Source organism: Hirundo rustica, chromosome 16 (assembly GCF_015227805.2).
Source record: "Hirundo rustica isolate bHirRus1 chromosome 16, bHirRus1.pri.v3, whole genome shotgun sequence".
Lineage (NCBI taxonomy): Eukaryota > Metazoa > Chordata > Aves > Passeriformes > Hirundinidae > Hirundo > Hirundo rustica.
The window spans coordinates 14,848,520-14,864,446 of NC_053465.1; the positions used below are offsets into that span (position 1 = coordinate 14,848,520).

The 15,927-nt window shown below is 40.6% G+C and overlaps 1 protein-coding gene across 1 annotated transcript in view; it reads right to left on the reverse strand.

Annotated features, from left to right (window-relative positions):
- PHF20 (PHD finger protein 20) overlaps nt 1-15,927 on the reverse strand; it is a 75,507-nt gene that overhangs the window by 41,162 nt on the left and 18,418 nt on the right. Inside the window, 7 exon segments of the mRNA XM_058422663.1 lie at nt 2,178-2,357; nt 3,164-3,340; nt 4,370-4,477; nt 4,863-5,250; nt 11,626-11,705; nt 12,461-12,545; nt 12,761-12,932. Of these exon segments, the coding sequence (XP_058278646.1) occupies nt 2,178-2,357; nt 3,164-3,340; nt 4,370-4,477; nt 4,863-5,250; nt 11,626-11,705; nt 12,461-12,545; nt 12,761-12,932 (1,190 nt within the window).

Sequence of the window (15,927 nt, forward strand, 5' to 3'; positions counted from 1 at the left end):
AGACAAATAATAATGGATATATAATAATATATATAATATTATATTATATATACAAATATATATACAGACAAATAATAATGGTAATACTGGATTACAATATTGCTTTGGTTCTACATATGAAAAGTAACCAATGACTAACCTCTATGTTGTACTCTGTGGGAATCTCACGTGTAACACACACTCTCTTCTCCCACACACACCACCTACTCTCTAACAATGTACTCTGTCCCTTCCCAAGCCTCAAATCTCTTTAAAACAGAAGAGAGACTGAGAACATAATGAACACAACTCTCTGACGTACAGTTACTCTATCGGGAGCATGTCTATTCCCTTGATAATCATTCATAAATGTGTTAATTCAGCTCCCAGTCTCCAACACCAGCTATTTTTAGGACAGCATGCCTGGGCTCTGCAACATATCTTCCACAAGAGCAGAAGCCACTGGTGATTTTCAGAGGCGTTTTCAGATCCCACCTGGAGGCACCTGTCACTGTCATGCTGCTACACACACACACACCACTACCAGGTGAAAGACCAAGCCCTGCTGTTCCCCCATCAGGCAGCTCATCAGCACTGGTGTGTACTGAAACAATCCCACAACCAACAGAGAGCACAGGGAGGAAAAAACAGATCCACTTTTAACTACAAAGGATTAACATGTGATAGAATCTATGAATTTTAAAATCTCCATCTAAAACTGCTCATTAATAACATTATTAATGTTGTTCAAGTATGGAAATCTATATTTTTGTACTTGGGTTTCAAGTGACAGTATTTACTCAAAGACCCTGCATAGCTTTTATCTCCTACCCTTAAGAGTGCTCTCCAATAAAAACACCTGCTTGCCACATCTGGATGTCCACTGAGGTGCATGTCTGATTTGCAATGTTAACTGAAACAACCTTCAATTAAATAAAATCCATGCTCAGCAGTGTGGATTTTTACATATTGCCAGTGTTGTACTTCAAATCAGAATTCAATGTGAGTGAATATTCTCAAATTAACTGAAGTCTAGCTTGCTCAAGTCCTGACAGAAAAACCAGGAACAAGAACGCACAAACTCTATCAGAGCGTCCGGGTAGGTGTTAGCCAAGACCTGGCCCACAGCTTTGCTGCTTGTATCTAATGAAGCAAGCTCAGGCCACATCCCATACATTCCATTAGCGTGAATGACACCACATACACAAATACTACACATTCAGTTGGAATTCTCCCGAGTTTAAACCCAAATTACAAATGTTCAGCAACAGCTGATGGAGATCAACTTCAAAAGAGTTCAAATTTCTAAACAGTAGAAATATTACACATCCAACCTGAGCAAAGGAAAGAGGTCAGTTGCTTCTTACACTGAGGGTACCCGTCAGTGGAAAGGGAGAGGCACTTGAACAGTTACACCAGAGCGAGTGTAAGAAATTAAGTGCAAACAAGGGAAATTTAAAATAACCAACAAACAACACACACAGATTACTCCAGCACTGCTGAGCAAGTGTCAATCTCTCCAAATGCTCTGGGGTACACTTAAACTTGTTTGATAAAGCATAAACTAGGAAATATGTACTTCAAATTTCCCCAGTTAGCTGTAGGATCCAAAGATTAAAGTTATGAGAAATAATCACAGGACAGCACCATGTTTTAACAGTCTACTATCTCCATAAGAAATTTTAATTTGAAAAGGCAAGATAAGAACACTCCCCAGCTAATAGAAAATAGAGTATATATATTAAGACAGACACTGAAATGTTTGAACTATTTTATAAATTCGCACTAAAGCCTCCAAGTCTAAACATAAGGATATAAAATGCACAATCAGGATTCCCAAACAGCAGTAACTGTAATATTACCACATACCTGCAGCACATTAAGGAGAAAAGAACCTGACCTTTTACGGGATTAAGTTCAATTTAACCCAGAATTCCAAACACTGAAAACAAGCATTTGTTAACTTCATCACTCATGCTGAAAATACTACACCCAGTCATTTAAAAATGACGATTTCCACTTTTAAGACTGCTGTCTAACTTGAAAGCATAAGATTAAAACTGAGTCCACAAGGAATAAAAATATGCATTTTTTATCAAGGTTAACACTGCAAGAAAGCACAATTTTAACACTTGTACAAGTAAAAACACCTGGTGTCAGTCACCTTCAGAAATTCATTAACATTAAATATGAAAAACCTGAACTTGTAGCAACAGAAGGTTCTTGAGTTCTGACGGGAACAGAGGAAGACTCAGCATCTTCAGCTTTTTCTTCCTGCAAACTAGTGTCTGTACTGAGTGCTGTGTTATGCAATGTGTTTCCAGGTGATCCTTGTTCACTGAAACTTTGGTCAGATTCAACAGGAATTTCTAACTGCACTAGAATGAGAAAAAAAATTCCACTGAGTAAAATGCATACAAAAGCATACTGCAGAACACTGGGTGGGGGTGGATCTTCACATTATAATGGAGAAAAATACCCATCCATGCTCTTGGTCACACAAAATTTTTGCAACGCAACTAACTTGTAGCACCCCTACAAATTAACAGCTGTTTAGAAATGCACAAGCAAACTGAGTGTTTATAGCCCAAAATAGGACAGATCTCCTAAAACCACTACAAGAGCTCCCTCAAAAGAGAAATGCAGTGAAGCACAGGGCAGAAAAGGAGTGTTATCTCCACCTTGTTGTCGTGGCTTAGGGTAAAATTTGGGAGGAAACCCATTTGATGCTTTTAGTGTTCAACAGAAAGATTAATTTGTAGGAACTCTGAGTTCAGTACTTGGGCTACTACCCCTACAATCTGAAAGTGATATAACTTTGAAATTACCTCATTTTCACAATCAGAACCTGCATTCCCTACAAAAGAAAAACAACCAACCAAAAAACCCCAAACCAAACTATTCCTTGGATATTTTTACAGCCTACATAGCTTTCTTTTGCTGGAAAAGCTCCCACCACCCAAGGGAAATGGTAAGGTTGCTGATAGAAAGGGAATCAAAAGCCAAAAGCAATCAGGGCAGCAGAGCAAGAGTCTTTTCTTGAGTTCCCCCTGCACTGCAGATGCAATCAGGTTTTAATGGCAGATATGGAGCCTCCAGGTTAAGCAACCGAAAAGATAGACCTTGCAACAACTACATGACCACCTCATCACAAAAATCCAGAGTGCACTGCGAAGGTACTTACCCTTCTCAGATTCACTTTGGTTAGATACCGCATCTTTCCAAGTTTGGATTTCCGTTGAAATTGTGACAAGATCTGTATTTAAAATCTCATGGCTAATACTGGATGAGAGTCTTGAAGATCGCCTCCTGATCTGGTCTCTCTCAGCATTATCTGAAGAATTCTTAAGTTTTTCCTGAGCTGGAACAGTTGTATTTAATGGTACCATGCAGTTACAGGAGTAAAAGCAGATCACAAGCAAACTTTCAATTTCTTCCCTCCCTGTGACTTCCTTGAAAGTGTGTGTTTTTAAGGATTAAGGCTAATAGCTAAAGCTAAAAAGTCTAATTAGGCCTCAGTAAAAGCTACAATGATAAGTTAAAAATAATCATAAAAATACAGCAAATCTCTCAACTTTTTTCTTCTAATAACAGATTTGAAGTATGAATACAGATCAGTATCGTAACTAGCTTCTTACTGCGAAAAAAATTCCACTGAGTAAAATGCACACAGAAGCATATTGCAGAACTGTGGGGGTGTGTTCATCACACTATAGTGGTGCTAGTCTAAACAAGCTGTTCCACAGACCTAAGTACTATCCAGAGTTAGATGAGACAATTCAGATACACAAACAGCCATGAGTGAACTGGATAACCTACACACACTGAAATTTAAGACATTAATTACCACTTACTGTGGTATTAAGGAAAGGAAAAAGCTTTCTTTAGATCTTCATCTCCTTGGTCATGACACTACTACAGAGAATCTCATTCTCCTTCCTCGTCAACACACTCAAGTTCTTCAAGCCTCCACACACAGCACGTGAAGATAAAGTAGACTTTATTTGACTGCAGTGCCATGAATTATTTACATAGTATTAAAGTGCCCCTGTTTTAATCCTCCATCTAGTAACCAAAGAATTTCTACAACTTCTAAGGCTTTTATAGCTTTCTGTATATTGGATCACTGTCACCCCTACCTCTATGACCTTTTGCATCAAGGCTCACAACTTAAGCCTCCTTTATCCAAAACCAAATCCCAAGATTTAGGGGGGAATTCCAGCATGATGTCACATATGAATGGCAAATTTAAGAAGAACAGTCAATCCATCTATTACAGTTCAAGATTAATACCACAGTCGTTTTATCCCTCCCCCACCCATTAAGCTTGAAGAACTGTTATATTTATGCACATACACACAGTGTGAGAGCTGAATACCAAAGAACTCACACAAGTTTTTTTCAATCCTGGGACGCTTCAATGGAACATCACCTCCTTTAGGTATTTTCCGACGTCTTAACTCCAAAGTTATGGGCTGCAGTGTCTGAGAACTTGGCTCTACAGATTCAGATAATAAAAGAAAAACTGACTGAATACAAAGCTGTGAAACACTAACACAAATTCCCAAGCCTTAAAATTTAAAATATGGGACTTGCATAAATACAGCTTCATCTGGCTTTCTAAAAGCCACACAGTAGTACCCAAACCTACTAAAGGTAAGCATTGTATTACATGACGGTTACTTGTCTAAATCTAATCTCTAACAAAACCACCAAGACTCCAAAATTCAGTGTGTTCTTGGCTGTCCTGAACAAAGAAGAACTAAAAATTTTTAAGAGCTTTTAGAGAAACAGACTTTGAAACAGCAAGATACTTCTTATTCCTTTAGGTAAGTTTGAAAGTGTTCTGGTACATGCCTGAACATTTAAGTTTGGCTACATACCCGTGGGAGGAGTTATTGGTGGTCTGCCACGCTTTCGCTTAGTTTCTTTCACATTCTCCTGTGGACTCTTTACCTTGTCATTCTCAGGCTTCTTCTCAATTTGTGTATCTACTGAATATTCCATATCATTCTCTGATATATTCTCTTTATCTTCTTTTCCATTCTTAGATATATTCTTTTCTGAGATCTTGCCTTTTTCTGAGATGACTATAAATTTTCCCTCTTTATCGGGTTGTTTAACTCGTTTCTCAGTCTTTAATGTCTTTTCATCTTCGTCTTTCTTTGCATTACCTGTTGCTTTCCTCTGCTCTTTAAATTTCTCCTGATTTTCAGGAGATGATGGAACTTCATTACCTCCTTCCTTAGGCTTAGCATCACCCACAATATTCTAGAATAAAGAGAATGACAGGAAAATCAACTCATTGTAGTCTAAAAGCCACTCCTCCCTTTTGTATTTAGCAAATACATCTGCATCTTTGGCCAATTTTTCAAGTGATAAAAGTACAGACTCTATTGCAACCCACAGATTTAAACTCAGAGGCACCCAAACTGGTGAAGGACCTGAGCAACGTGAACAGGACAGGGCAAGAAATCCATTCTTCACCACACAATGGAAAAAGAGATTTGCTGTTCCTTTGTTCCCAGATGTGGGCTGAGTCCCTACTAGCTTGTGCAGTACTACATAAAACCTACTTGAGACACTGCAGAAAGAGGAGTCAGGAGCAAAGAAAATGGCGAACCGCTCAATCACTCAGATGTGCAAACTCTGTTCCTTTCACAGAAGAGTCTCATTCAGAAGAGACATGCAGTTTGCTTGCACTAATCATTGCTGCTGATATTGCTAGGCAGAGTCATGTAAAGCAACTGCAATCAGCAAAGTCATCAGCAACCATGTGATGTTAGAATTTAAACATTTTAATTTAAAAACAAAACCTAAATTTTTTTCTGTAATTTTTGTTTAGCATGAGGACATGAAAATCCCAGACACACGGAAGGAGCACAAGGCAGAGGCACAAGGCAGCTACAGGGCACAAGAACTTTCAACTCTGATCCAGGATCAGAGGATGAGAAAGGTTAAATACCTCAACACCTTCTTGATCAGAGCTATAAAAAATTCTGAGAATCCACTTAAAACTCACTATTTCTTTGTACTGCACTACATCTTTCCTCTTCTCACCCCAGTATTCCCGTCTATATGTGGCTTACATGAACTGATACCTTTTAAGGTATTTTCAGACCACAGCCTTAAGAAATAATATTGCTGCACTAAAATGGTGAACATGCAATCTGCTCCACCCTCTATGATGTTATTTCAACCATACTTGGTACAGATGTGATTTAAAAAAGGGACACTATTTAAAAGCATGAAATCAAATTTCATGAAAACAGACATGTAAATGGGAAGGAAGTCTTTCACATGTCAAGTAGTGACACATTTGCGTCTACACATTTCAGGTAGTGTTCTGCTCAGTCCCTTTGGTGGCGGAGAAAAATGATGAAAGAAACAGAAGAACTCATTTCATTAACAAGTGGCTTAAGGGTTGGTGTCATCAACAAAATTTTGGATTCTTTGATCATGGGGCAATTTTGACGGCACCTGCTCTGCTGGAAGTAGATGGGATACATCTCTCTGCTAAGGGCAGAAGGTTCTTAGCTCATGACCTTGCAGACCTCATTGAGCGGGCTTTAAACTAGGTTTGAAGGGGGAAGGGGATGCAGCTGGGCTGCCTGGAAGCAGGCCCAAAGTGGTGAGCCTGAGTTAGGGGTGAAATCAGCAGCCCAGCCGAGGTGCACGTACACCAATGCACGCAGCATGGGTAACAGACAGGAGGAGCTGGAGGCCATGGTGCAGCAGCAAAGCTGTGATGTAGTTGCCATCACAGAAGTGTGGTGGGATGACTCACATGGCTGGAGCACTGCACCCGATGGCTACAAGCTCTTCAGGAGAGACAGCAAAGGGAGAACAGGTGGAGGGGTGGCCTTTATATTAAGAAGGCTTTTGATGCCATAAGTATTGAAACTAATGAAGATGGAGTTGAATGCCTATGGGTAAGAATTCAGGGGAAAGCAAACAAGGCTGACATCCTACTGAGAGTCTTACCATCCACACAACCAGGAGGAAGAGGTGGGTAACTTATTCCATAAGCAGCTGGAGAATGTTTCAGGATCATCAGCCCTTATTCTTGTAGGTGACTTCAACCTGCCACACATCTGCTGGGAACTTAATACAGCAGAAAAGAGGCAGTCCAGGAAATTTTTAGAGTGCATGGAGGACAACTTTTTGTTGCACCTGGTGGGTGAGCCCACCAGGGGAGGGACTATGTTAGATCTGTTTTTTGCAAATAGAGATGGGCTGGTGGGAGATGTAGTGGTTGGAGGCCTACTGGGGCAGAGTGATCATGAAATTACAGAGTTCTCGATACTTGGTGAAATCAGGAGGAACACCAGTAAAACTCCTACATTGGATTTCTGGAGGGCAGACTTTGACCTATTTAGGAGACTTATTCAGAGAGTTCCTTGGGAAGCAGACCTTAAAAACAAAGGAGTTCAGGAAAGGTGGGTGTACTTCAAAACAGAGATTTTGAGGGCACAGGAGCAGACTGCCCCTGTGTGCCGAAAGATGAGTCGATGGGGTAAATGTCCAGCCTGGGTGGGCAAGGAGGTTTTGGAGAAACTTAGGAATAAAAAGAGGATGTATCATCTTTGGAAGGAGGGTCAGGTCACTCAGGAAGTATTTAAGGGGGCTGCTAGAACATGTAGGGAAAAAATTAGGGAGACCAAACCTCAGTTTGAACTTAAAATGGCGACTTCTGTAAAGGATAATAAAAAATGTTTCTACAAATATATTAATGGTAAAAGGAAAGGTAAGGCCAACCTTTGTTCTCTATTGGATGAGGGAGGGAATAATAACCACAGATGAGGAGAAGGCAGAAGTGCTTAATGCCTCCTTTGCCTCAGTTCTCAGTGGGAAGACAACCTGCCTTCAAGACAACTGTTCTCTTGCGTTGGTTGATGGTGCTAGAGAACAGAATGGTCCTCTTGTTATCCAAGAGGAGGCAGTCAGAGAACTGCTGAGATGCTTGGATACCCTAAATCCATGGGCCCAGATGGAATCCATCCCAGGGTGATGAGGGAGCTGGCAGATGAGCTTGGAGACACTCTTCATCATTTACCATCAGTCTTGGCTCACTGGCGAGGTTCCAGATGACTGGAAGCTGGCCAGTGTTGACACTCATTCACAAAAAGAGTGGGAGGGAGGATCGTGGTAATTACAGACCAGTCAGCCTGACTTCAGTACCTGGCAAGAGAATGGAGCAGTTTATACTGAGTGTCATCACACAGAATTTACAGGATGACCAGGGTCTTCGGCCCAGCCAGCACGGGTTTAGGAGAGATAGGTCATGTTTGACCAACCTGATCTTTTATGACCAGGTGAGCCACCTGGTGGATGCAGGAAGGGCTGTGGATGTTGTCTATTTGGATTTCAGCAAGGCTTTTGACACTGTCTCCCACAGCACACTCCTGTATAAGCTGCAGCCCGTGGCTTGGACAGGAGCACTCTTTGCTGGGTTAGGAACTGGCTGCATGGCCGGGCCCAGAGTGGTGGTGAACGGTGCTGCATCCAGCTGGCGGCCAGGCACCAGTGGTGTCCCTCAGGGGTCTGTGCTGGGGCCAGCTCTGTTCAATATTTTTATTGACAACATGGATGAGGGTAATGAGTCTTTCACCAGTAAATCTGCAGATGACACTAAGCTGGGAGCGTGTGTCGATCTGTTGGAAGACAGGATGGCCCTGCAGAGAGATCTGGAACAGTTGGATAGATAGGCAGAGTCTAACAAGATAAGTTTAATAAGTCCAAGTGCCGAGTCCTGCACTTTGGCCACAATAATCCCTGGCAGCGTTACAGGCTGGGGACGGTGTGACAGGAGAGTGCCCAGGAGGAAAGGGACCTGGGGGTGCTGGTCAGCAGCTGGACATGAGCCAGCAGTGTGCCCAGGTGGACAAGAGGGCCAATGGCATCCTGGCCTGTATCAGCAATAGTGGGGCCAGCAGGAGCAGGGAGGTCATTCTTCCCCTATACTCTGCGCGGGTCACACCACACCTCCAGTGCTGTGTCCAGTTCTGGGTCCCACAGTTTAGGAAGGACGTTGAGATGCTTGAGCGCATCCAGAGGAGGCAACGAGGCCGGTGAAAGGCTTGGAGCACAAGCCATATGAAGAACGACCGAGGGAGCTGGAGTTGTTTAGCCTGGAGAAAAGGAGACTCAGAGGTGACCTTATCACTCTCTACAACTCCCTGAAGGATGGCTGTAGACAGCTGGGGGTTGGTCTCTTTCTCCAGGCAGCACTGACAGGAGGAGAGGACACAGTCTCAGGCTACATCTAGGGAAATATAGGTTGGCTATTAGGAAAAAGTTTTCCACGGAAAGAGTGATAAAGTACTGGAATGGTCTGCCCAGGGAGGTGGTGGGGTCACCATCCCTGGACATGTTTAAAAAACGACCGGATGTGGCACTCAGTGCCATGATCTAGTCGAGGTGTTACGGTACAGGCCGGACTCGATGGTCTTGAAGGTCTCTTCCAACCTACACATTCTGTGATTCTGTGATGTCTGAGCACCCCTTTTACCAGACATCCTCTAAGTTTGTATTCTGTAAATTCCTTAAGAAAGAAGCTTCAGCAGCAACACAGACATCAGAGGGAAAAAAAAGCCAACCGACCAACCAATCAAAAACCCACCACCTCAAAAAACAACCCTCAGGCAACTACGTTTCAACACCTGTGATGCTCACAAAACCATCTGATTTGAATCAAGTATTTGCTACTGGAACAATCATAAGCCATCTTAACATATTCTCAAGAAAGTGAATAATGAATAGAGTATGTCTGAATTACATCTTGGTGTTGCTGAACTCTTAAAAGTTGTGTGTCCTTGCAAAGGCACATTCACACCGTTACCGGTCATTAACATTTTACCATCATTGTTCCACATAGGCAGTAACACTCTACAAAGGGACATATAATACTGTAATTAAAGAAATTATGACCTGCTTATGTTGCTCCCTTCAGGAACTGTGTGATTTGGAGACTTTTTTTTTCTCCTTAACAAGTATTAAGATGTGAGCCATGTGTGCCTTCATGCCTCCACTCTCTCCTCCTGAAGAACAGGAACAAGAAGACACCTCCACTTCCAACATGCTGCTACACTACTGCTGTACCTGGTTTTTTCTTTTGAATCTTGAGGACTCCAGTGGCTCAAGTATTTTTTTTTTTTTATTTTACTTCTGGTTGTATAAATAGAGCTCACTAGGAAATTCACACTTTATGCTTATCTATACTAAAGGACAGAAAAAATGTTCTAGCATAACTTAGGAGATTCTCTTGTGCTCAGAGAAAGCTTCTTGGACAAAGGATAAAAGGAGAAGACAAAAAGAACCAAACCAAAAACCCCTTCCATCTCCTTTCAAAACCTTTCCAAAGCTATGCAGAATCATGAAACTTCCTAAAGGAGAAATAAAATATTTTTGTTTTCTTATGCAGAGTATTTCTTCAGATTGTTCAACTCCATTTATTTAATGCTAAATATCATAAAAAATATTTCTCATAGAAATGAAGATTCTGCAGTAGGTCACTTGTGAGTATTAGTCAACTTTCCACCCCACACAGTGATAACCATTTAAAAACTATTAAAGGCACTTTATGGCAAATGTGAAATTGTGTTGCCTCTCAGCCTGGCAGATACAGAAATCTGGAGGACTGGCATACCTCTTCACAACAGTGACAAATCTAAATTGTACCAGTGACATTCATTACTGGAATCTGTGCTTAAGACTTGTGCTGGGGGGACAGATTAAATTTCATTGCTCAAACTTAAAATTTCAGAAAACTAAAGGAAGACAGCATGACAGAAAAACCACCAGGCAGTTACCACACGGGAATGTGTGGCAAGAGATCAAACTTAAAACTCTGCCTATAATTATTCTGAAGCAGGTATTTAAAAAGTTTTAACCAAGTTACTCAAGACCAGAACTTGGTCAGCCTTTTCTATACGCCTGTACATGAAAATCAGAAGTACAGAGCAGCACTTCTTCCTTCTCACCATCAGAAGGAAGGTTTTTATTATTTTTAATGTAACAGCTCACCTACAACTTTCTATCATGAGCTGAAGATTGAACACACTGCACTGAGCAGGTGAAAGGTTGGTAAAACAGCCAAACCACAGAAGAATAGTTAAAAAAGCTGATCTTCTCAAAGTTGTGAGGTGAAAGATTAATAGCCATCTTCCTTAAAAGTATCATTAATATTAAACAGTTACTCTGGGAAAGAATAGTTTCTGTCCACTCCATAGTTGTCACTCCTTTATTTGTAAGACATATATATCTAAAGTTATCTCAAACAGGTAAAACAATCACAGCATGATTCAAAACCTTACCACTAGCTTTAGTATGCACATCCTGAATTTTCCAATGACTTTCAGAAATCTGTTTTACTTACACACCTATGACTTCTTTAGTTTAAGAGGTGCACTGAAAGAATTGGAGAGCTTTGCAAATCATACCACGAAGATTCACATTTCATTTTAAGGGATTTCCCTTAATGAAGGGGAAATTAAGTCCCGTTTTCATTTTAAGGGACTTCATTTCAGACATACTGTATTTTAGCAGTAAAGGTTTTTCATTAATTTCATGTTTTATAATTCACCAAATCTAGCCACCTGAACTGCTCATTTAAGAATACACTAGCTGCACAAACACCACACTTACCTGATCTTTGGAAAAAGCTTTGACATGAATGTTTTTGACCGTCTGAACTACACCATCATAAAATTTCACAGTGTACGTACCTAAAATATGAAAACAAAGCAGAGGAGTTGAAAGATCAGAAGCTATTTAACACAGCATCAGCTAACAGCTCCAATACTCCAGCTGCACAATTAGCTCTAGACAAAAGCTGCCTTACCTGTGTTGTCAGAACCCTCAACACAGAGCTCCTATCACAGGTCAGAGCGATACAGCAAAGTTATCCAAAACAATTCTGGTCAAAATAAAGGTTTTATTTTGGTTTATTTATTCTTTATTTCTGGTCAAAACAAAGGTTTTATTTAAGGAGCATGACTTAGAGTTGCTCCTCAGATGCACCTTACTCACAAAACCCCAAAATATTTTTCGTGGAATATTCCAATATATAATTACACTGCCCTTTTCTCCTTGATCTTAGAACACAGACAATCTAAAGCAAGACCAGCATTAGAACAAATCCTTCACAGTTCCCCCTTCCCTTCTGATTTTTAAGGGGGTTTTGCAGCTCTGACAATAGGTTTTATTGCAGTTTCCATGCAATAATAACAAATTTAAGAAACTACTTTTCCCACATATATACTTAAAGCAATTATTGACTGGATATCCCAGCAGAAAGTTTTTATCTCATAAGCAAGGAAAGAGGTTAAAAAAGTTGATGACAGACTAAAATACGTAACTGAAAATGCAATTTTTCACAGGTGTATTCCATCTGCTATAGCATCTCTCCACCTAAACAACGAGGTTGCAGCACAATTGGAAATACAAGGTGACTAAGCATGACAAAACCAGGAGTCCTTACCATCTTTGTTAACAGAAGTAACTTTGGCTGGATAGAAGCGACAGTCAGACCAGCATGCCAATACCTGATCATTGATATGAAATCCCTACAAAACAGCAGTTAGAAGTGTCTTCATCTGAGAATTACCAAAACACACAACTTTATTAAAACCTTTCAATTACTAGCTTTCTAATGTTTAGAAGAAATAATAAAATTTACAGAGCAGGTAACACAGCAACAGTGAAGCATTTTAAATGTCATCATTCATACAAAAGCACATTAAACTGCTACACACACAAGTGTCCTCTAACTTCTACTTACTGCACAACCTTCTTCCTCATGCAATCCTTCTTTTCTTAACTGTATCTTCTCTAGGGGACGCAAATAAGGACTGTCCCAACAAAACCATTCATCATATCTATGGTTCCAGCGCTTGAAATGGATAAGTACTTTCCCCTCTTCATAATCAATTTCTTCAATGTGCGCTGGATACCTGGTCAAAGGTAGATTAAAATATTTTAATTAAGAATAAGGTAAGCTGTCTCAGACACTTTATACAAACAAATCCTAGATTAGCTCCTCCAATCTTATTAATTTGATGTACCACTTATATAAGCAATAAAGATGCTACATAATGACAGAGCAAAGCACATAAGAAAATGCAAAACTGAACAGCTGCAGCAACAATGGCTGCAGCAAAAGGAGACAACGAAGGAGTTCTTAGTCTGGGGTGGAAAAATCCAGCAGGCACACTAAACATAACTGAAGTTTTAGATTCTCAAAGTTAAATTTCATCTGCAAAATCCTGGGATTTTCCAATATAAATTTCTTAGTACGTTACAAGTAGAGGAATCTGAGATGAGTCAAACTGAAATGTTTCTGATCAGGAAGACCTTGCAAACTATTTCTTTAAATTGCATTGGTAATTTGTAACTTCAGTATTTCAGAACCATAGCTATTTCACTAGCCCAACTGAAGGTAACGCTCCATGTACAATGCTTTTCCTTCCACAATAGTAACATCAGAAGAAAATTTTCATTAGTCAGTGTTTTCAGTATTCTGAAGAGAGGCAAGGCCTCCATGAATTCTTGAACAAAGGGCTGAAGACAAAACTCAAATCATAAGCATTCTTTAGCTGGTAAACCACACTTGAAAGATAGAACAAGCGGTAGAAAAAAAGTGGCATCCCGAAAGGATCAAGCCTAGACATGTAAGAATTAAGACTCAAACCCAGGCTACCATTCTACAACCCTACACAAAGGGAAAGCAAATCTACCTACAACTGAAATCCTCCAGCAGATCTAAGATGTGTCCAGTCACGACTTCACAAGGACCTACGAAAAGGCCATGCTAGAGACTTACACTGCAACTACAGACTAAGGCCTTGATCAACACGCACCGCCACACACGTCAAGCTATGCCATTAGTTCAGCCCAATGTATTACCAAAATGCACACAGCAAAGGCTGTGGAGGAGAGGAACTCAAATGGGAGATATTTCTGGTTGGGACATCTCTAACTGGTTACCAGCTTCCAGGAAAAAAAAAGAAACTCCTTTCCTGTGACAGTCAAGATACGTTATATTTAGATAACTCAAGTACTATCCTCCGCAAGTTCATGAGGGGGAAATAGTCACAGTCACAACCTAGTTCTACAAAACCAACTATTTTTGGATATCACTGAGTACAGGTAATGACAAAAATCAGCATCTCATTCCCTACAATCTAAGTGCAGCAAAAACAGGTAAGAAATCCCAGATTCTCTCAACAAGAGACCAGCCAGAAGGGTGCTCTTGGTGTTGGGACTGCAGTACACCTAGGACTTGTCTACATTTTCAGTGATGAAGTGGGAAGCTGATAAAAAGGACATAGTCCTGACTCAGTATCAAGCTAATAATCCTGTGCAAGCCACCTCTGGGAAGCACAGTCCACTTTCTACCACTGAGACAAGTCCTTGTTACAAGAGCCAACTAACTCAATGATGCAAGACCGCTCCATGCTTCATAGCCAGCAAAAGGAGGAACTTTCTGCACCAGAACTGTCATTCCAGAATCATTCATCAGCGCCATCTACACCTATCTGACTTCACTAATGGAAATCAAGATCATCAAGAAAAGCGTATCTGACAATGAGATCAAATTTCAGTCTACCTGAGTAAGTATGGTTGAGATAGAGTTCAGTTCTTGGAGAACATGCTGAAAAGCCTCAACATCTTGTTTTTGAAGCAACAAACAGCAGTTAACATATACTCTGTGCTCCTGACTAGAGCAGTAAACCTATTAGAAGCTGTGCTAGACCTAGCCATGAACTCTGACAGGCCCCTCTCCCTGACAACACCTTCCTTTCAGATGAGACCACTGGCAGCTATAAAACAAAGCAGAAAGGTTCACAGGTCCTCAACAGCCCTGAGCACCACACACTGAGGGGCCAAGCTTCCTTCCTCCACATATTCAACGGAACTGAGCAAGCACACCATCATATCAGCTGGCATAAGCGCTCACAGATCAATAGAGAAGAGTAACAGAACATTATCTATACACTTCCTCCAAATAGCCTGTGAACAGACATAAGGATAGAGGTAACTTAAAAGAAATTCAGACTTGTTTATAAAAAAAACATACTATGAGAAGATATACAAAATGAAAGGCCAATAGCTGAAGCCTGGCTAAGGCCCCAGAGTACAACTGAGATATGTCCAGGTAGCCCAACACATCCTCCCCCGAACCACAAACAAAGTATTCAGCTGACTCAATGGGTATTCAAGACAGCTAACAGACGCTGGGTAAGAAATTCCCAAATGGTACTGATTTAAACATTTATCTCAAACACTGTGAAATCAGAGACATCCTGCAACATACAGGCAAGGAAAAACAAGCAGTTTTCCAACTCAATTTGAAAGGAATGATGAGCTCATACCTTTCAAGAACTTATGAACTAGCTAAAATGTAAGGGAAAATCTCTACGATGCCCAAACTGCTGGCATTATGGTTAGCAATGACTGGCAACTTCAGACTACAGCTATCAAAGCACAGCAAACAGTATGAAAATGGGCTTATGGTAGACAAATGTAAAACCATCCTCTTCAGGGAAGAGGTAAATATCTGGAAATTCCCTGGACTAGTCTGTTTCCCTTCTCTTTTCCTACATACCAAAACAGAATTTCTATAAACCCCCACTCCCTTGGAACTAGGAAGGGACAAGCTTAGTGCTGTCAAAGCAATGCAGAGAGGAAAGGAAGATTCGAGGAGAACCAGCACTGTGAAAGACAACAGCTATAGTGGTTCATATTTTCAGTAGTTAGACCGATTCCTGACAGCATGAATAACTGAACCCATGAAACTGACAATCTGAATCTTAACAGGATAGCACTATACTCTCAATATTACTCAAGAGCTCTAACTGGAATCAAAAGCTCATTCACATCCATTTTACTCAGCCAACAGACTTGGAGGTGTCATTAGAATAGAAAAACTTGGAAGTGTCATTACAA